This window comes from Polypterus senegalus, chromosome 4 (assembly GCF_016835505.1).
Source record: "Polypterus senegalus isolate Bchr_013 chromosome 4, ASM1683550v1, whole genome shotgun sequence".
NCBI lineage: Eukaryota > Metazoa > Chordata > Cladistia > Polypteriformes > Polypteridae > Polypterus > Polypterus senegalus.
In genome coordinates this window covers 209,205,996-209,228,828 of record NC_053157.1, presented here as the reverse complement: position 1 = coordinate 209,228,828, position 22,833 = coordinate 209,205,996, and the positions used below count along the sequence as shown (strand labels likewise).

Genomic DNA, 22,833 nt, shown 5'->3' with positions numbered 1-22,833 from the left:
CATGGCGTATGGACAAAGGCATAAATGTGTATATGCCCAAAAAGATCCAGATAAACAAAACTGCCTACGCATCATTTATACATGAGGCCATGGTGTGTTTACACAATTAATGTGCACTTTTTTAAACTTCAAAACTACATTCTGAAATATTATTTATATGAGGCTTTAGTTTAGGATGTACCACAATGTTGTAAAATAGGGTTCAGTTAAGTTTTTTGTCACATTTATGAATTTCCAATTTTGTATACCTGCTGGCTCACACTGGTGGTGCTAGTAGCTCACATTGAATCTAGCCTTTGTCAATCAGCATCAAAATAGAGTCCATCCACCATGGCCGTCTACACACCTTTATCTTATATAACAGACTAGAAGAATACCCGCGCTTCGCAGCGGAGAAGTAGTGTGTTAAAGAAGGCACGAAAAAGAAAAGGAAAAATTTTAAAAATAACGTAACATGATTGTTAATGTAATTGTTTTGTCATTGATATGAGTGTTGTTCTCATATCTATCTATATATATATATATATATATATATATATATATATATATCTATCTACAGTATCTATATATATATATATATATATGTTGTTCTCATATCTATCTATATATATATATATCTCTATCTATCTATATATATATATATATACCCGCTTGGCAGCGGAGAAGTAGTGTGTTAAAGAAGGAAAGAGAAAGAAAAGGAAACATTTTGAAAATAACGTAACATGATTGTCAATGTAATTGTTTTGTCACTGTTATGAGTGTCGCTGTGATATATATATATATATATATATAGCAAAATACCCGCGCTTCGCAGCGATGTCATGTGTTTAAGAAGTTATGAAAAAGAAAAGGAAACATTTTAAAAATAATGTAACATGATTGTCAAAGTAATTGTTTTGTGTATTTGGCGGCAGCGTCACGAAGTTGTTTTCGTTAGCTGCATCAGAAAATGTACCACGACGTCTGACACGCCTCCTTTTTACTGTTTTCTCAAAGCTTGGATTGCTGCTGTCATATATATACACACACACACACATGCATACATATATATACACATACATATCTTCATATCTACATATCTATATATACATATCTACATATACACATATATATATATATACATACCTATCTACATCATATATACACACATACATACATACACACACACAAATTATATATATGTGTGTATGTATGTATGTATTTATGTATGTATGTGTGTGTGTGTGTGTGTGTGTATATATATATATATATATATATTGCCCAGAGGGGACTGGGCGGTCTCATGGTCTGGAATCCCTACAGATTTTATTTTTTCTCCAGCCGTCTGGAGTTTTTTGTTTTTTCTGTCCCCCCTGGCCATTGAACCTTACTCTTATTCGATGTTAATGTTGATTTATTTTTTTATAATTATGTCTTTCATTTTTCTATTCTTTAATATGTAAAGCACTTTGAGCTACTGTTTGTATGAAAATGTGCTATATAAATAAATGTTGTTGTTGTTGTTGTTGTTATATATATATATATATATATATATATATATAATGTAGATAGGGGTGTGTGTGTGTGTATATATATATATATACACATACATACATATATACACATACATATACTTGTGTGTATAGCTTTTATATATGTGTGTGTATAGCTTTGGTCACTGAGTGCAAGGGAAAAATAATAAAATATAGTCTATAAGTTATTAAACAGTAAAACAGTAACGTTTTAAGAAGTACAGGTACATTGAGCCCTACTGGAGTGGTTGTGGGTAAACTACATTTTAAAGACTGTGTAACACAACAGGTAAGTAACTAACAGCAGCTAAAATATATATGGATCATCTCTCGGTAGTAGATCCCTTTTGAAAGGCGCTACACGACGGCTGTGGTATAGAAATTACATTTTCTATGTGAACGTTGAAATTTGTGCCTCTGGTAATGTGCCTTACCGGCATTTAAAGAAAATTAGTTTTGTGTCCTCTGCACTGTTAAGAGAGAAAGGCTTTGGTTTGGGATAAAAGGTGTAAAGAAAGGAAAGTTGCCTTTTTCTTTTATATAGTATAGCAAAATACCCGCGCTTCGCAGCGGTGAAATACTGTCTGAATATTTTTATTAATAAAAAAGTAAACATTTTAGACTGAACAAAATATGTCAAAAATTAATTGTTAAGGATTTCTCTGTATACCACGTTGTCAGTTCGGCCCTCTGGTTGTAATATGACTAAGCTGTGTGCTGAGTTCACTCTTGAGCATGCAACATACAGTTGGCCATGTGAAAAGCAATCCCGCCTCAAATAAATGCCAACCTTTTGTAGTGTTTGTCCCTGAGACTTATTAATTGTCATTGCGAAGCAGAGCCTTACTGGAAATTGAACGCGTTTGAATTAAAATGGGAGATTAGATGGTATAACGGGGATGCGAGAAATAAAAACTGTGTCACTGAGGCACTGCCAGTAAATATAGTTGCTTCAATTAGGTTGTTTTATAGAGATGTGACCTGAAGTCTTGTGCCGTTACAAAGTTTCGTGGTTGTAAGTTTCTGCTTCCTTGGCGAAGGTCGTAAACAAAAGAAGACACCGCAGTGACACACAGAAGAGAACCCGTGGATTAAATAAAACCTACACAATAACTGTAACAATCGTAACAAATGAACAATAAAATAGAAGAGAACCCGTGAATTAAATAAAAAGGTTGCTTCGTTGGTGAAGCAAGGAAAAAGCACTTTCTTATATGTCGTTCATTTTTAAAACAGTGCAGAAGCTATGAGAAAGCTGCTTCCTTGGCAAGCTTGTAAACGAAAGAAGACACCGCAGTGAACACAGAAGAGAACCCGTGGATTAAATAAAACCTACACAATAACTATAAAAATCGTAATAAATGAACAATGAAACAGCGGAGAACCCGTGGATTAAATAAAAGGCTGCTTCGTTGGCAAGCAAGGAAAAAGGACTTTCTTATATATCGTTCGTTTATAAAACAGTGCAGAAGCTCTGAAAAGCTGCTTCCTTCGCAAAGTAAGGAAACGACTGAAGAGACGGCGGTGACGCGTAAGTGTTCGCAAGGCAGCTGAAGCCCTGCATTATGGGATCTGTAGTTTATTGTGTTACCAGTGCTTCATATCCCGGCCATTAATAACAATAATACAGTATATAAAATGATCTCGGGCGGATATAATTACACGCCGGGCGGATGTTGCCTCGGGCCTTGAGTTTGACACATATGGAGTAAATAGAACTTGAAAAGATGTATTTTTTCGTACATCGAGCCAGCGTGCTATTGTGGTTTTGCTTGCATGCCTCAATAAGTCATCCTCCCTCGCTCTTACTTTTTACCGTTCATCTAATGAATACACTGAGTATGGCTTTACCAAAACAATCATTGATGGCGAATAAAGTATCCATTATTGAGTATGTAGATCGGATATATATATATACATATATATATACCCGCATCGCAGCGAGAAGTAGTGTGTTTAAAAAGCTAGAAAAAGAAAAGGGAACATTTTAAAAATAACGTAACATGACTGTCAATATACAGTATTTGTTTGTGAGTGTTACTGAGTGTTGCTGTCATCAAGGATTTGATTATCATTATTTCTTTCAATCAGGTTCGTATTTGTAGGATGTGTTGTGTTCAAGTTACATTCCGTGTTTGTCAATCGTTGTAAAGATGACAGGTTTCTTTCATCGATTCGTTTCTTACTGCATCAATAAACAGCTCGTCTTCTTCTTTATCTGAGACCTGACACACTGCATGCACGGTTTTTTTTAACACTGTCTTCCTTTAGCGGGACATTGACTTTTTCCACCGTGTGCTTTGTTTCCGCAGTAGCTGCATTTATGAATATGCTTATCTGACGCTTCATATTTTTTGCTGCCTTTTCAATTGTGTAATTCGGTTTTGTTCAGCTCTTTGGAACTGTTGCTTTTATCTGTGCACGCGTCAGTTCACGTGAGCGCTCGGTGTACATGCATCGAAGGTTCCCAGCTGTGCTGGTGCCATCTCGTGCTATGTCCATGGCTGTATTTAATGTTACCTTAGTCCTGGCACTTAAAACTTTCTCTCGCAGTTTCGCTGAGTTTGTGTCAAACACCACCCTGACCATCTCATCTTCCTCTCCATAAACACAGTCCTTCACCCGTGAATATTTACCCGTGGCTATTGGATTGCCGCTGACGGACGTCCTTATATGGGCAGGCACTAAATTACAAACGCCAGCGGCAGCCTGTCTATGAACTTAATTTAAAGTGTAGGTTTACATCGTGCTTTGTTTCCGAAGTAGCAGAACTCATGAATATGGTTGTATATGTCACTCGCCGCTTCTTATTGTTTCGCTGCCTTCTCAATTATATAATGCATGTTTTCTTCAGCGCTTTTTCGAGGTCTTCCTGGTTTTCTATGTACTGCGTGATTACGTGGGAGGCGTGATGATGTCACACGAAACTCCGCCCCCATGGCGTTCAAGCTCATCTCCATTATAGTAAATGGAGAAAAACAGCTTCCAGTTATGACCATTACGCGTAGAATTTCGATATAAAACCTGCCCAACTTTTGTAAGGAAGCTGTAAGGAATGAACCTGCCAAATTTCAGCCTTCCACCCACACGGGAAGTTGGAGGATTAGTGATGAGTCAGTGAGTGAGTGAGTCAGTGAGTGAGTGAGTGAGTGAGGGCTTTGCCTTTTATTAGTATAGATGTTAATAACTTTACATTGCCCTTGAGGACTATCTCAAAATAAAAGTTCTTGAGTAAACTGCAACAAGCTCCACTGCTTTTGACTACCGTATGACACAAATTAATTAATACATCACTACTATGCTCTTGTGTTTTTAGTCCGATTAGGTGCTCTACCATTTGAATGACAAAGGAAGACTGATTCAGGCCAAAAGTTGGTGCCATTTCTGATGTACCAGTCAACACCTCTTGAGATCAATTCCACGACTGAGCTTTGTACATGTGTAATAGCCTTTGAAGAGAGTCAAACTCAGGTGAGATTTCAAGCAGAGGTAGGTGTCCAAAATGAGAGAGGAGTGCATAACTACAGAAAAAGACCACTGTTAAATTAGCATGTGAATGAATGAAAACGCTCTTGCTGCAAACCCACTTTTATGGGTAGCTTTAACATTGTAAGAGTTTATTATTGACAGTGGGCATTGCATATAATATGGAGTTACTGAAGGGTTGTGTCACTGTGCATCTGCAAAAGTAATAAATAAATAGGCAAAGGGAATTTACACATTAAAAGACAGAAAAGAAGGTTACAGACACAATTTCTGGAGTGTTAAGACATACCCAATGAAGACTAACACTATATAGCCAAAATGTTTTGTTTTTAATCTTGATTTTTTTAAATTTAGTAAAATCTTTTACGTGATTTTTCTAAATGATATAAAACATGTTTTGCGTGTATACATAAGTATCCTGCTTGTGCTGAAATTCTTACTTTCAACATGCATTCTTTTCTTTAGCAAATGCTTTTATCAAAAGGGACTCACATCCCACTTTCTTCAGTTTGACAAATCCTGAGCTTTTTGCCATAATATGGGATAATTTTACTTAAAGTTTGAGAAAATCTAATTCTCTAAGAAAAATGACTGTGTGGGTGGCTGAGGTCTTTAGTAATACTGGCTTGCCTTTTTAAAACAGTGAGTGTTGTACTTGTCCTGAACAGAAAGCACCTGGGTACCCTAAGTTGTTCCCACTTTCATCCTCCTGGTTGAGTTAAAACAACAGGACATTAGAAAAATTGTGATGACAACAGGCCATTCAGCCCATTACAGGTCACCAGCCCTATGCATCTAAATTCTGCAAAATAACAAGATCAGTTTTGAATGTTCCTAAACTCTCCAGCACCAAACTTGCTTATGGTTCTCTGTGTGAAGAAAAACTTCCTAATGTTTGTGTGAATTTTACCCTGAACAAGTTCCCAATCGTGTCCCCATGTTCTTGACAAACTAATTATAAAGTAGCCTCATTTCATGACAAGATCTACATCCTTTATTACTGTTAATCCTTGATATTTTAACTTTTACACCCTTTGAAAACTTTCTGCCAGAAGGTTAACTTCTCAGTCTTGTTCTTGTCACTTCAATTTTAGATATTCTGTCTTTTCTTTATCCATTTTAAGTCCTCCATCCCCTAGAACTCTTCTCCAACCCTCCACTTTCCTTTTCACCAGCACCAGATCCCCACGACCTTGAAATGTATAAAGTGGAAAATAGATGGATGGACATATGGACAGCTGTAGCCCTATTCATTACATTTAGAGGATGAATGTGAAGATTTAGTGCCCTTTCTGGTGCTTTGTATGGTGCTTTTATTAGCCACAAGTTAAGTGATTTGTCATCACTCTAAATGCACTTCCAAACTATGAATTTTAATTTTATGAGCTTGCAAAATTAAAGAAAACAATTGGCAATGACAAAAGCCATTTATTTACCTGTTTATTTTTTATGAAAAGAGTAGTGGGGTTGCTTTCATTAATAAGTTAAAATGTGTACATTTAAAAAAATGTCCATAACCCCATCCAGAAATTCAATACCAGCAGGTATATGGAATCCAACAAACTCCATGGATAACATGACTTAGGCTGTTTAAAAAGCAATGTATCCCACCACAATAACTCATGAATGTGATTCTTTTATCTTCACCCACTTCACAATCTTGATGGCACAATTATTTCACACTTTTACATTTACTGGTTTACTGATTTGCTTAGGTTTCAGAATAACTCAGATGTAGTTTCTGAATTTCCAACCTTGTAATATGGAACCTGCAGTTAAGTAAGTAGCAGCATGTTTAACAGGTTATTGTTTATGTGTTTTTTTTTGTAACCGAAAACATGCCTTTCTATGTTTTACACCACAATCTCTTCACCACTTCACCATTCAGCAGTTATGTCAAAAGACTTTGGGTTCCAATCTCGTATTTGACTTACTAGGAATACCAGAAAACATCTAAGTATAAAACTCAATCCTTTAATTATAAAGGTTCTATATAGAGTTGACAGGAATACTAAAATGACTGGGTGACATTCTGGGATTATTACAGGCCACATACAAAAGTCTCAGTTTCAGTCCTACACAGTCAGTTTTTCCGCAAAAGATAAACTGAGATCCAAATGTATATTTTTCAGATGAATGTACCTGTAGATCAAGATCACTTACCTCATCAAACAATGGGCTGTTCCCCTTTCGAATTCTTGTCCTTTTTGTCTGCCCTGCCACAGTAACTTTGACTACCGTTTTGATATTAACACCTGGAATCTGTCGGCCTTCTATAACACGGACCCGAATCTGCAAATTAGGGAAAACAAAAAGATAGGCTGATGTTGATCTTCAAGTTGACTGAAAAAATTCTGAGCTTAGCCTTATCAATGATTAGCTTCAGGCTGAGGTACAGGATCATTATATGTGGGCTCTTCCCTTTGGAATACAATTATTTAAAAATGTTTGCTGGCTTAAAACAAAAACCATCCATCCTTTATTGTGCATAGTAATTATTTGTGGGGATTTGAGCCTATTCCAGCTTCATCAGATAAAATAAATAATTCTCAATACTCGATAGGTCCAAATGCTTTGGAATATACACACCTATGCTTAGAACAAATGGTCAGTCTAGATTAGTAAATTCGATCTTTGGAAACATGGATGAAACAAGTAAACTAGGCCTAAAATTGTTGAATTTGTCATGCATTGATAATTGGTACATTTTCCCAGTCATTATTTATTTTGTTTTCAAGGGAAAATTCTGGCTGCAGCCTGCTGTAAAACCTGTTATTTATCTTATTATATTTATAAAACTAGCTGAAGTAGGAGTTTAAAACTGTGCATGAGTGGGTGAGGGTCTCCTGGCAGTTTTGATAAACATGTAGGTAGAGGTGATGGTTTCCTTGGAGTTTCCAGCATCTTGTGGACAGAGGGGTCTGAGCAGCAAGATTGTTTAACCAGACATATGACAACAGTGCTCCAGGTGTAATATCAGAAGTGGAAAGCAGATTAGTGAGTGGCGAAGTTACCTTCCTTTCCACATTTAGCAATGTCACACCAAAGCTCATAACTTCATTGTAAGAATCCTAAGGGATCTTCTGGCGTCCCATCCAGAGAGAAAGGTGACCCCTTGCCATGCAGGGAGGCTGGAGTGGTAGAACAATGACAGATTGGCATCCCAACCAGGTCGAGAATTGATCCCTTGCTAGAAAGGGAGGCCAGAATGATGAAGGGACTGGGGGAGATAGCCATCCTGGAGCATATATTCCGTTGATACACTAGAGGGCAGCATTCTTATGTTGATTCTCTCTTTTTCAGCCCACATGCATACTGGGATATGTAGTCCTGTGGTTCAGCCCTGTTGCATACCATGGGTGCCGCCAGGGGGAGCTGCAGGGAGGAACAATCCCTGTCTTTAAGAAACTTCTGCCTGACATGGATGTGCATCTGTTGAACTTTGGGCAGACACCGGAAATACTCCTAGAATCTGGTATAAAGAGTCTAAGTCAGGAGGCAGAGGAAACCACCCGTGAGACGAAGAGGAACAGAGAGAGAGATAAAATGAAAGGATTCACAATCCATATATATACTGCAATTATATACTGTATAAGGTACTTGGGGCAATAAAATCCATTATAATACAACCTGTAACTGAATATGTGTCAGTTTGTGTCTGTGGTTAGGGGCTCGTTGGCACCCATTGACTTCCACAGTAGTCTGGTGATCGAAAACTCACTTCATAAACAAATAAAAAAATTGAATGGAAAACTGAAATTGTAAAGTACTAATTTTAATATAATTTCAATATACAAGGAAATGTTGATAAAACAAGGTGCCAATCGATTGTCAACATATTAACGTTGGCATTCTTAAAGAACACCTACAGAAAGACCCACAGAGATATGAGAAGGAAATGTAAACACTAATCACACAATGTACTAATGGCTACACCACTGTACAGATCTTAAAACAACTTACAAAAGACATTTTGAAAATTGGAGCACATGCTTCTGCAAATAGGGCACATAAACAATGTCAGTGAAAGGGCATTGCTATGTAGTGCTTTTCATAGTAAACGTTTAGGAAAATGTTTGCACATACAGCTGCTTTTTTCTTCATAGGTGAAGTGCATTCTCAGAGCAATAGACTTTGGAACAACAAACAAGAAATACTAATGAAGGAAAAGGAAAAGTTTTATAAAACAGTCAAAAAGATAGGTGTTAGAAACAATAAAAATCTATCAACAAACACACACATACAACTACATAATTACATTCCTACATATCATATTTATGTTTGCAATATGTACCTTCAGAAGAGCCAGCATGTGTAGGTCAAATAAAACTGACACGACAAACTGACAACCCAAACAGGGCTGCTTTTCAGACGAATAGGTCCCCATGCAACCTTGTGGATGTCCAACCTGGGATTATGTTAGAGATGCTCTACCCCCTATCAAACGTTGTCTCTGACTGGGATAAGAATGAAACATCATCCCAGGTGGGTTGTACCTCCATCCATGCTGTCCTTTCGCTCTGTCCTTTAAAGCCAGATCAAATGCTGTTCTTCATCCCATTTGAGGTGCCTGTCCACCCATTATGTCATCTAGAGCAGATTAGGAAAGTCATTCTCTTTCATGAGTTTTGTTTAGCATCTCAAGTTTGGCAAATGGTTGCCTTTAATTATGGTTTCCCAGTTTTTGTCTAGCTACTGTAGCCTCTGCTCACACCACTTTTGGATGCACACCACGTTCCTAAAGTACACCTGGGCAAGATCTGCCGATGTTCTGAGATAATGCAAGCTAGTTAGCTCCTTGAGTTGGGATAGCTGACACTTCCTGCATAATTAGGTCTATTGAGGCAGGCCTCAAACCTCCAAAAAATCTAAAAAGTCCAATATCATACAGAACCATATCTTTCTTTCTTTCTTTCCACAACTATATACACAATGTCTTTTTAAGTGCCCTACCTTTCAAATGTGCTTTTTACTCTCACTTTCTTCCTAATGCAAATGTTCATCACCTTGAGGGTGCTGTACCTGATTTAACTAGTATTCATGCAAATCAGCACATACAAATAAGACTTTCCCAGTACTCTACACATGTGGTAATAATGACCCCACAAATTTATAAACATTCCTTTTTTATTGTGTAATTCCTTTCTTACTAAGAAATGTGTTCACTTATTTACTATTAGCAGATACAAAGCCAGGTAATTATTTCCATTCTGTCTGACTATGCTACATCATGCCTGCTGCAACTGCAATCCTTCACTCATAACATGCCGTGCTCCTGGGCAGCTGAAAATAATGCAAAAACCCTTCAAAAGGAAAAAACAAAAAGGTAAAACAGTCTGCCTAGAAATCAAAAACAAAACTATTTAAGAGCATATTCTGCATGTTATGTAACATTTACAAAGATGTAACATGCAACAAGTGCAGCAGAGGGCGACAGAGGGGAAGATGAACTGAGGATATTTCTGACTATACTGAGATGGAAACTAATAAAGTGGTCCGGGCGACAGAACACAGTGAGGCATGAACACAGGCCCCACTCACACCAACCCTTCCACAGAAGGACAACATTGAACAACAACAACATATATTTATACTGAGTGGCCTGAGGGAGCTGACCATGAAGTCAAAAATGCCAACTTATACACAAGAAAAGACATACAAAATGCAGTAAATCACAGAAGGGTTGAGGGAGGAGACAATACAAAAAAAAAAAAATGAAACATAGATATCTCACCACTCAGGGCCAAGGAACTCTTGCTGTGTTCATTCTAGTGTTTACAGTTAGTATAGTATACTATATTGTATATACAGTATATGTGCTATACATAACGCAAAAAACACATTGTTTCTGGTAAAAAGCTCTTTGACTAACAAAGCAATATGTGCAGGTGTGCTGTCATAGTGCAAAATCCACTTTTGGGTGCATCACTTCCCCAGAGGCTTTTCCTGATTCTTTCCTGTAGGCACCTCAGTAGTTCAATGTAACAAATCTGTCAGCTTTAAAAAATTGTTATTATTGACTCATGAAAATTTGTCATGATAGCCTGTTAAAAAATTAATCACCCAAGTCACATACATGATTGTAGAATAAAAGCCAGAAATACTCAATCAACTTAGCACAATACCACTCAGTGGAAAGATTAGCCAGATGGCAGGTGCATGATACCTAGCAGCATAGTTGAGAACTACGCCTGATGAAGGCTATACAGCCAAAACATTGTCCCTTTTACCTTCTTTCCTTTTCAGTGCTGAAATAACCTTTACATTTTTTTCTTTGCTACCTGTACAGACACCCGCAAGGCATGCTGGAACTTTCAACCTATGAGGCAGCCTTTTTGAGTTCTGTGGGTGCTGCCGGGTTATGCTGCAATGATTCACTTCCAATGGACTATGTCCTAGTACCAGAAGTACTCCTGGGTCCAAGATAAAAGAAGCCGCTTGACTTCATTCAGGCAAGCTGGACTTGGATGGAAGAGAACAAACCTCACCTGGAGGAATGGAAGGAGAAAGAAAAAAGGGGAGGAAGAGTATTGTGCCTGTATTTATAATTACAAAAAGCCTTTTTGTAAGGTATTAGTATAAATAAACCTGTATTTGCACCCAAGACTGTGAGGTTGTGTCTCACACTAGATAGAGATAGATAGATAGATAGATAGATAGATAGATAGATAGATAGATAGATAGATAGATAGATAGATAGATAGATAGATAGATAGATAGATTCACAAATGCTAGTCAGAGGAGCACCTTCCAAGCTCACCAGAGGATGAGATTAGGATGAGAGGTGGCACTGATGCCAACCATGTCACTTTTTCCTCCACAGCTCCAAGAGATGCCCCATGAGGGCAAATTACTCCAATCCTTCCAGTCAGAGCACTAGAAAACCCAGGGTCTACCAGAAAGAGGGAATGAGGGCTTCCATTATCAGACTAAGAAAACCACAAAATGGAGCTCCCTTACTGACAGAGACTTGCGCCAAAGAGGGCTAACTTTCACCTATTGAGGCTGTTTTTTTCTTTTTTCATTCATCTCACTACTGAGATTGCACCATCATGCAAGGTTTTTGCTTTCATTTTGTTGAAATTAGAGGGGATGACCAGACTAGCACCCCAACTTTTCATATTTCTGGACTGTGTGATTCCCCTACTCAACAACCGTGTATATAGGATTTATGTTTTTGTCTGTATGATTTTGAGTAGGCTAAAGATTCATGTGTTTACATGCTGTACATCCCCTAGTTTTGTAATATTTTCATTTATTTCTAGCATTATCTCTTTATTCAGCCGATGCATTTATATAAAGTGACTCAGAAGTCACAAGTGTCTATTACTTCTGGAGCAGAAATGAGTTAAATGACTTACACATGGTCACACGGTGAACCAGTAACAGGGAATGAATCAGCACCCCTGTAATTTAGAGTCTAACACCTTAGTCACTTACCACACCACAAAGTCTGTTGGCACTGGCCTATGACACTAATGAAGATGTTGGTGTGTGCATACTACATATAGTATTTTACTTCTTGTGTATCTGCTAGTCAGCAGCAGCAAGTTTCTGTGACTAAGTAGCTGGAATTGTAATCATTATACAGTTCAAATACCATTAATCAAGGTACAGTACCTACTTGCATTCAAAATTCTTATAATATAACAGGTTATGTAATTGTAATGTAAAGTCAGACCAAGGTTACAGGCGGTGCTTAAGCCCATCCCAGCTAACACAGGGCACAAGGCAGGAACAGTCCATCATAGGGCGAATACACAAACACACACCAGACACACACTAGAGCCAATTTAGGGTCACTAATTTACCTAACCTGCATGTCTTTGGACGGTGGGAGGAAACCTACACAGACATGGGGAGACATGGGGATGTAAACTCTGGTCTCCTTACTGAGAGGCACCACCATGCTGCCATCTTATATTATGTAGCTGTGTGAATGATATTGTTCATGACAAGCATAATGGAAAAATATTGGCATAAATGCACTAGAATATATAGCACAGACATGGGGCAAGATTTAGTCTTGAAAACACAGGACCTCACTTAAATCCTGCCTGATGATGGTAAAGCAAATGCAGCAACCAACCAATCGAATGCACATTTGTATGCTCATTATCTGCAATTCAAAACATTTGTTTGTTTGTTTTGTCCACTCATCCATTTTTTGTGCACCCATTGGATAATTTATGGCTGCAGACACCAGTGCCTATCACTACAGAACTGGTATAAAATGGAGAGGGTGCCATTTAATCATAGAGCATCTTATCTATTGCTCTTCACCAAAATAATAAATTATTAAAATGCAACTATATTACTTCATCATTCTGTCAGCCAGAAGTTAATTATAACTGATAGAAGGTTCCTCATTTAGAAATTTGTTAGCTGGTAAGGCGAGTAATTGGTACTCTCAGGACAACACAGCCACCCAAAGTAAGCTGAATTCTGTTAAAACACTAAAAAAAAGTGATGCACTAACTTTGTGAATCTTTCCTGGAGCTCAATATTACATTTTTATACTGCTATCCAGTTCCTTCAACACAGTAAATGAAGACCAAGCACCAGTTGGCTGGCACAATATAGCTGCCACTGCTACTGACTGTCTTCTCAGAGTACTGTGCCTTTTACTGTAATTCTCTGCCTCTTTCTTTGAATTTTAAATGGGCAGTGTTTTTTTGCTTGGCTATCCTATAAAGTTTTGACTGTATTTAAGAAATTTAGGACTGCTTCTTTATCAGAATCACGGGTGGATTCTTCACCAGTAGATTCTTTCCTTGGGCCTCTCCTGGGGTTCCTACTCATGATATATTTTGCTCAATTGCTGCTCATTATCAATCCTGGTAGTATTTGGCTTTAGGGCATGTTCTGACAGTAGATGCAGTTTTATACACTTGGTCATGTCTCCTTGTATTACAAGGTACACTATATTGCCAAAAGTATTGGAACAACCCTCCAAATCATTGCATTCAGGTGTTCCAATCACTTCCATGGCCACAGGTGTTTAAAATCAAGCACCTAGGCATGCAGACTGCTTCTACAAACATTTGTGAAAGAATGGGTCACTCTCAGGAGCTCAGTGAATTCAAGCATGGTACCGTGGGGGGAGGAACAATCTCCTCAGTCTGTTAGTGGAGCAGGATAGTGACAGCAATCTGTCGCTGAAGCTGCTCTTCTGTCTGGAGATGATCCTTTTCAGTGAATGCGGTGGATTCTCCATGATTGACAGGAGCCTGCTCAGCGCCCGTCCCTCTGCCACGGATGTCAAACTGTCCAGCTCCGTGCCTACAATAAAACCTGCCTTCCTCACCAGTTTGTCCAGGCGTGAGGCGTCCCTCTTCTTTATGCTGCCTCCCCAGCACACCACCATGTAGAAGAGGGCGCTCGCCACAACCGTCTGATAGAACATCTGCAGCATCTTATTGCAAATGTTGAAAGACGCCAGCCTTCTAAGGAAGTATAGTCGACTCTGTCCTTTCTGACACAGAGCATCAGTATTGGCAGTCCAGTCCAATTTATCATCCAACTGCACTCCCAGGTATTTATAGGTCTTCACCCTCTGCACACAGTCACCTCTGATGATCACGAGGTCCATGAGGGGCCTGGTCTTTCTAAAATCCACCACCAGTTCCTTGGTTTTGCTGGTGTTTAGGTGTAAGTGGTTTGAGTTGCACCATTTAACAAAGTCCTTGATTAAGTTCCTATACTCCTCCTCCTGCCCACTCCTGATGCAGCCCACGATAGCCGTGTCGTCAGCGAACTTTTGCACATGGCAGGACTCCGAGTTGTATTGGAAGTCCGATGTATATAGGCTGAACAGGACCGGAGAAAGCACAGACCCCTGCGGCGCTCCTGTGTTGCTGACCACAATGTCAGACCTGCAGTTACCGAGACGCACATATTGAGGTCTGTCTGTAAGATAGTCCATGATCCATGCCAGCAGGTATTAATCTACCACCATCTCTGTCATCTTGTCTCTAAGGAGCAGAGGTTGGATGGTTGGATAATGTTGAAGGCACTAGAGAAGTCCAGAAACATAATTCTTACAGCACCACTGCCTCTGTCCAAGTGGGAGAGGGATCGGTGTAGCATATAGATGATGGCATCCTCCGCTCCCACCTTCTCCTGGTATGTGAACTGCAGAGGGTTGAGGGCGTGGCGGACCTGTGGCCTCAGGTGGTGAAGCAGCAGCTGCTCCATGGTCTTCATCAAATGTGACATCAGAGTGACAGGCCGGAAGTTATTCAGCTTACTAGGACGTAATACCTTTGGGACTGGGGTGATACAAGATGTTTTCCTCGGGACTCTCCCCTGTTCCAGGCTCAGGTTGAAGATGCGCTGTTGAGGACTCCCCAGCTCCAACGCACACGCCTTCAGCAGTCGTGGCGATATTCCATCTGGACCCAGAGCTTTGTTGACACGAAGTCTCCTCAGCTCTCTGCTTACCTGGGCTGCTGTAATTGTGGGTGGGGGGAAACGCTCTCCTATGCTGCTATCAGCAGAAGGATGGGTGGAGGGTGCAGTTGTTCATCTGGTTTGCTCTCTCTACGTCTCTCTCGATGGTGGCACCCCACTTCGAGCTGCAGCCAGTGATGATCTTCATCCCATCCCACACGTCCTTCATGCTGCTATTCTGCAATTTCTGCTCTAGCTTTCTCCTGTACTGCTCCTTCGCCGCCCTTCGCTGGACTTGGAGTTCCTTCTGCATGCGCTTGAGCTCATGCTGATCACCGCCTTTAAAAGCCCTTTTCTTCTAGTTCAAAAGGCCCTTGATGTCACTTGTAATCCATGGCTTGTTGTTAGCATAGCAGTGTACTGTTCTTACTGGAACTACAATGTCCATACAGAAGTTGATATAGTCAGTAGTGCAGTGCAGGATATCCCAGTCCATAGTTCCAAAGCAGTCTCTCAGTGCCTTCTCTGCCTCAAGGGACCACTTCCTGAATGAGTGTGTGGTTGTAGGTAGCTCCCTCACTCTTGGTTTGTAGTGAGACTGAAGCAGAACCAAGTTATGATCTGCTTTCCCAAGCGCAGGCAGCAGGATGGTGTTGTATGTGTCTTTAACGTTTGCATACAGTAGGTCGATATTCCAATTTCCCCTGGTGTTACAATCCACATACTGGGAGAAGGCGGGTAATGCTTTGTCCAGTGTCACATGTTTAAAATCTCCAGAGATTAGTGCAAGCACCTCAGTGTGCTGTGTTTGTAGTTTAGCAACAGCAGAATGGATCTCCACATCTGCCCAAGGAGGGATGTAAACAATAAAAACAATGACGTGTCCAAACTCTCTGGGCAAGTAATAGAGACACAGACTTACGGCCAACAGTTTGATGTCCCTGCAGCAAGTAGAGATTTTAACCTTTACATGTCCAGAGTTGCACCACCTTGTGTTTACATAGAGAGCGATTCCTCCTCCTTTCTGCTTCCCTCAGGTATTTATGTCTCTGTCCGCTCTAACTGTGCTAAACCCGGGTAGCTCCACATTAGTATCTGGGTTGTTAATTGTAGACCACGTTTCACAAAAACACAACAAACTACATTCTCTGTAGGTCCTGAGATTTTTCAGCAGCACAGCCAGTTCGTCGATCTTATTTGGTAGTGATTTCACATTTCCCAGGATCACAGAAGGCACTGAAGGTTTGTAGCACCACTTTCTCGCTAGTCGCTTGGCTTGTCAGGTAAATATGGAACCACACCAGCGCGGGCCTTTGTTCACAGCGCTTGAAGTTGACTGCTTGAGTAGACTAGTCTCGGCGTGTAAAAATCCATGTCCAAGTAGTAAAAAGTAGTAAAAAGTGTCAAGGGAACAAGTCCACATAAAAGAAAGTGATAGGAGTGATCAGTAAAAAGGTTGAAAAATAAAGTCGTACACAGAGCTGCTAGAAAGGCTGCCATTTGCGGCGGCGCCTGTTAGTACACAGTCAACTGTTAGTGGTATTATAATAAAGTGGATGCAATTGGGATTAACAGCAACTCAACTATGATGTGGTAGGTCACGTAAAATCACAGAGCAGGAACAGCACATGCTGAGGCGCACAGTGTGCAGAAGTCGGCAACTTTCTGCAGAGTTAATAGCTACAGATCTCGAAACTTCATGTGACCTCCAGATTAGCTCAACAGTGCATAGAGAGCTTCATGGAATGGGTTTCCATGGCTGAGCAGCTGCATCCAAGCCTTACATCACCAAGTGCAATGCAAAACGTTGGATGCAGTGGTGTAAAGCACACCACCACTGGACTCAACAGCAGACGTGTCCTCTGGAGTGAATCATGCTTTTTTGTCTGGCAATCCAATGGATGAGTCTGGGTTTGGCGGTTGCCAGGAGAACAGTACTCGCCTGACTGCATTGTGCTAAGTTTAAAGTTTCGTGGACGAGGAAGTATGGTGTGGGGTTGTTATTCAGGGGTTTGGCTTGGCCCTTAGTTCCAGTAAAAGGAATTAATGCTTCAGCATATAAAGCCATTTTGGACAATTTCATGCTCCCAACTTTCTGGGTACAGTTTGGGGACTGTGCACCAGTGCACTAAGAAAGGTCTATAAAGAAACTGATGAGTGAGCTTTCTGTGGAAGAATTTCACTGGCCTACACAGAACCCTGACCTCAACCCAATATAACACCTTTGGGATGAATTATAGCAGAGACTGTGAGACAGGCCTTCTCGTCCAACATCAGTGCCTGACCTCACAAATGCTCTCCTGGAAGAATGGTAAAAATTCCCATAAACACACTCCTAAACCTTGTGGAAAGCCTTCCCAGAAGAGCTGAAGCTGTTATAGCTGAAAAGGGTGGGTCAACTCCTATGTATTAAGAATGGGATATCATTAAAGTTCATGTGTGTGTAAAGGCAGGCATCCCAATACTTTTTATAGTAGTATACTCCAAAACTGTGGATGTACACTGTTTATTGCTTTTGCTGTTTACATCATCAGCAGGCAGGACTGAAATGGTAACAAATCAGTGCTATTAATTTAAAAATCAACTTCAGGCTCTCAAACAGCTTCTCACTCTGTTACTATTAATACTGTTACTATGCTCCCTGTATGCATGACTAGTGAATCCTTAAGGCTCCTGTGGAGGAAGTCAGTAAAGGGCTGATTTAGAGACAGGCGACCTTATCAGTGGGCATTGTGTATTGCAGACATATGAGATGCCCCACACAAGAGCGGATGAGAGGTTCTTTAGGGACACAATGAGCTCCGAGACATAAACAGGATGTGAAGAACAGTACAGTTCTAGTAGGTGTCAGTGAACTGCATTGTTTTTCTTGGATTATAGTAAACACCATTGTATTGCAGAGATTTTCCGGAATATAACATATTTGGGGTGGGCAGCTTTTCTGTCATCATAGTTTTGCAATATATGTGCCATACTATCAAAGTGGTTTGGGAGACACCACAGTTATTCTGCAATACAAAATCCCGTCCACCACTACAACCACTAACCTCTGGCATTCCTCCTGGGCAATATTTGTTGTATAGGAAGTACCCTCTGTTAGTGGTGGACTTTGGTCACCAACATTGATTGTTTTATTGGGTCAATATTGTCATGTGTACAGAGTACGGTGACATTTTTATTTCAGAGAGACAATTAACATGCAACACGTTGCCATTCTCTGGCACCATGAATGGATGGATTTAGAAATATGATTCCACTATCTGTTATGATGTGAATTCTGTTTAAACAGGAGTTTACAAGAACCAAACCATAAGTCCACCTGCTTTGATTCCTGGAACTATTGACTGCAACTTAAAGGTGAGAGCTAAAATATTCTATTATTGGTATTACTATAACTGAAAAGAAATAAAGTTTGTGAAAGATAAGTGCATCGCTGTTATATGTTTCTCTTTCTACATTCATTTAGAACATTCAGAGTAGAATTTCACACATGTAAACACACACAGACACAGGGAATCTAGCATGTGGAGGGAAATCCCGTGAAAACAAACTGTGAGCAAAGCAATGCCAAAATCACAGTGCAGGTGACAGAAACATAATAACTAATTAAAGATCTTATCCATCTTGCCCACATTGGAAAGATCAGAATTCATAAGATATGTGCCATTTTCTTTAGGAGGGAAATATAAAACAATGTCAAGTAATTCTTTAAATAAAAATTATGGAAATAGAATTCTTAAGTTGGGTGCCTTTATTGGAGAGAGAAATATCAGAATAAACTAGCATAGATTTTTTTCTGCTGTTTGATATTCTCTCTTAATACTTAAATATCTTCTATTACCATAATGTTATGAGTAAATTGAATTGGTTGGTTTATTGTGGCAAATGTGTTTGGGTTATTTATTGAAAAATAGTTCATCACCATGTCTGAACCACAAACAGAGAAAGTGAAAATTATTTCTTAAGAAATTTTACCATTTAATTTGAGGCAAGTGACAGTTTTCTAAAAGTACAATAATATGAATATTGGTATGTCTTATTAGTCAATTAACTTTTATTTTAAAAGACACTTTGGCAAACAGAACCATGAAATTCTGCTGTAAAAATCACTACCAAAAGAAATCCTTATAAAGGCAATAGCTTTAAAATGAGAGGAAAAAAAGATCCAATTTGAATTTGGTGCCTCACAAGAGGGTCTAAGATGAATCAGTTATGCAGAGTAGAAGCCACAAAATTTCTGACCTTTTCATCCTGGGGCATTACACTGGAATGTTATATGACTGCACCTCCACATCTATAAAGAGAAACTGTAAATGTAGGTCTTGCCAAGTTATAACAAGCATGTGGAAAGATGTAAGGCAAGTGGCCCCTCTATGAATTAAACAGTTAGTATTAGCTCTGCGGTTGAAGGTCATCTGCACAACAGACTCAACGACGGCTGCCTACATTTTGTTTAACAGAGCAGCAAGTGGACTTGTTTGAAGCTCCCTGGAGTGGAGCCTCTATAGTAAGACTTCAGACGTTGTAATCTGATCCTTAGGATTACTAATGGCTCTGAGAGCAGCTGCTGTTGAATTTCTACAGACTATGGAATCAAGAAAAACAGATGTTGCTATCAAAGCTGACAGAACTTCATGGCAGATGCACAACTTGCTCGACGAGCACACCACTCACTCCATGCTTTGTGAGCACATGGGACAAGATATTTGCTTATTTACAAAAAAAAAAAAGAAGCTAAATCCTATCAGTACAACCGTACAACCCATCAGTACACAGTTAACTCTTGGAATATTGTTTATGAAAACAGCCGACAGAGCATGCTGTCTTCTATTTCTAAACGCTGTTGATCATTTTATAAAGAACTTTGCAATTGTTCTCTCCGTGAGTAGCTTGAAAAAACGAGACAGTAATGTTAAGTTGTTAAAGTTTTAATTGTCAAGTTGCTAAAGTTTTAATTTAAAAACACTTATGACTTAAAAAGAGTTACATAAGATCCAGATCAAGGTTGCATGGGGGGCTGAAGCCTATCCTAAGCTATCATAGGACACACGGCATGAACACACACATACACACACACTCTATCCCAGCATACACTAGGGCCAATTTAACATCACCAATTTACCTAATCTGTATGTGTTTGGACAGTGGGAGAAACCCACCGCACCCGAGGAAACCCATGCAGACATGGGGAGAACATGCAGACTCCACACATGGAGGACCCCTGGTCTCCTTACTGTGAAGCAGCAGCACTTGAACCACCCAAAAGAAAAATGTAATAATGTTAAACTGGTAACTACTTTGGAAAGCACATTGTCATAGTATCATTCAATATATTACAAGGCACTATATAAAAAAGAGGAATAAGTATATCAAACTGTCATTTTAAATTCCTTTAGTGAAGAATGAAGTGGATAATGTTAAATGCGCTTTGGCATAGTGTTCCAGAATATGCTTTAAGGCACTATATTAAAAGAGCAATATATATACTCTGCAAAAAAAGAAACGTCCTCTGACTTTCAACTGTTTTTACTTTCAGTAAACTTAATGTGTAAATATTTGTATGAACACTAAAAGAGTCAACACCATAAGACAAACTAAAAATGTTTCACAATGTGTCCCTGAATGAAGGGAGGCTCAAAATCAAAAGTATCAGTCAGTATCTGGTGTGGCCACCAGCTGCTTGAAGTACTGCAGTGCATCTCCTCCTCATGGACTGGACCAGATTTGTCAGTTCTTGCTGTGAGATGTTACCCCACTCTTCCACCAAGGCACCTGCAAGTTCCCGGACATTTCTGGGGGGAATGGCCCTAGCCCTCACCCTGCGATCCAACAGGTCCCAGACGTGCTCAATGGGATTGAGATCCGGGCTCTTCCACTGCGAGGATGATCAGCTGTCCTTCCTGTCTCCCTGTAGCGCTGTCTTAGGCGTCTCACAGTGCGGACATGTCAATTTATTGCCCTAGCCACATCAGCAGGCCTCATGCCTCCCTGCAGCATGCCTAATGCACGTTCACGCAGATGAGCAGGGACCCTGGGCATCTTTCTTTGGGTGTTTTTCACAGTCGGTAGACAAGTCTCTTTAGTGTCCTGCGTTTTTAGAACTGTGACCTTAAATGCCTACTTTCTGTAAGCTGTTAAGGTCTTAACAACCATTCCACAGGTGCATGTTAATTAATTGATTATGGTTAATTGAACATGCATGGAAAACATTGTTTAAACCCTTTACAATGAAGATCTGTAAAGTTATTTGGATTTTTAAAACATTATTGTTGAAATACACAGTCCTGAAAAAGGGACGTTTCTTTTTTTGCTGAGTATATGTCAAGCTCTCATTTTAAAATTCCTTATACAACACTTTCTGGCTTTGTAATAGTGTTTGCTGTAACATGCTGCATAAAAACAGGGTGACACGTCAAGTTGTTTCAAAAATATTTTATGGCCTAAAAGGAGTTACTGTATATAAAGAAAAGAGTGAGTGGTAATTGCTTTGGAAATCACTTTGGCAAAGTGTTCAATATACTAAAAGTCACTATATAAAAAAGAGCAATACTAGTATAGAGGTCAAGTTTTCATTTAAAATTCTCTGTAAATAACTTTCTGACTTTGCAGTTGTGCTTGCTGTAGTGAGACATCGTATGAAAAATGGCGACACTTGTGTCAAATTGTTTAGGTTTTAACTGTAGAAGAATTTATTACTTAAAAGTAATTATATAAAATAAAGAAAAAAGGTGGTAATGTTAAAATGCTTTGGAAAGCACTTTGTCGTAGTGTTGTTCAATAAACTTTATGGCATTATATAAAAAAGAGCAATAAATATGTAGCATTCTCATTTTGTCCATGCCACATGTATTTTTTCCAGGTCCACAAATTTCCACCCACATCCCTAAATTTTGAAGATTGGGTCGACTTGTGACACTAAACTCTCCTGGTGTGAATGAGTGTCTGTTGATTATGGACCAGCACATTGGGTGGGTTGCTTCTCTGTGTGGAATGGTGCTGGGATATTAAAAAGGGTTAGATGTGTAGTATTAAATTCCTGCTTGTAAAAGATTAAAGATGGTTAATGCTGAATTTCAATATTCCCTAAATTTCTGACCATTTATAGTAAGCCAAATCCTCATCTTTTGTCCATCAATTGGTGTAGCCACCTATACAACTTTAAAACATTAGAACAATCCAGGCTAGAACAGGCCATTCAGCCCAACTCGCCAGTACTATCTACTTAGTTCTTCCAAAATAACATCAAGTCAAGTTTTGAAAGCCCCCAAAGTCCTACTGTCTTCCACTATACTTGTTAAATTTTTCCATGTTTCCATGATTTTCTGCATAAACATACAGAACATTTACCCTTGTTTTTACCCATGTTTTTAATAAACTCATTTTACAATAACATTCTCGATCTACTGTACTAATTCCATTCATAATTTTAAACACATAAATCGTG

General features: G+C 39.3%; 1 protein-coding gene across 5 annotated transcripts in view; it reads right to left on the bottom strand.

The window, feature by feature from the left end:
• dysf (dysferlin, limb girdle muscular dystrophy 2B (autosomal recessive)) overlaps positions 1 to 22,833 on the bottom strand; it is a 362,566-nt gene that overhangs the window by 235,738 nt on the left and 103,995 nt on the right. For all 5 annotated transcript variants that reach the window (XM_039751919.1, XM_039751924.1, XM_039751920.1 and 2 more), the window contains exon 7: positions 7,161 to 7,289. In XM_039751919.1, the coding sequence (XP_039607853.1) occupies positions 7,161 to 7,289 (129 nt within the window). The remainder of the gene's footprint in view (positions 1 to 7,160; positions 7,290 to 22,833) is intronic.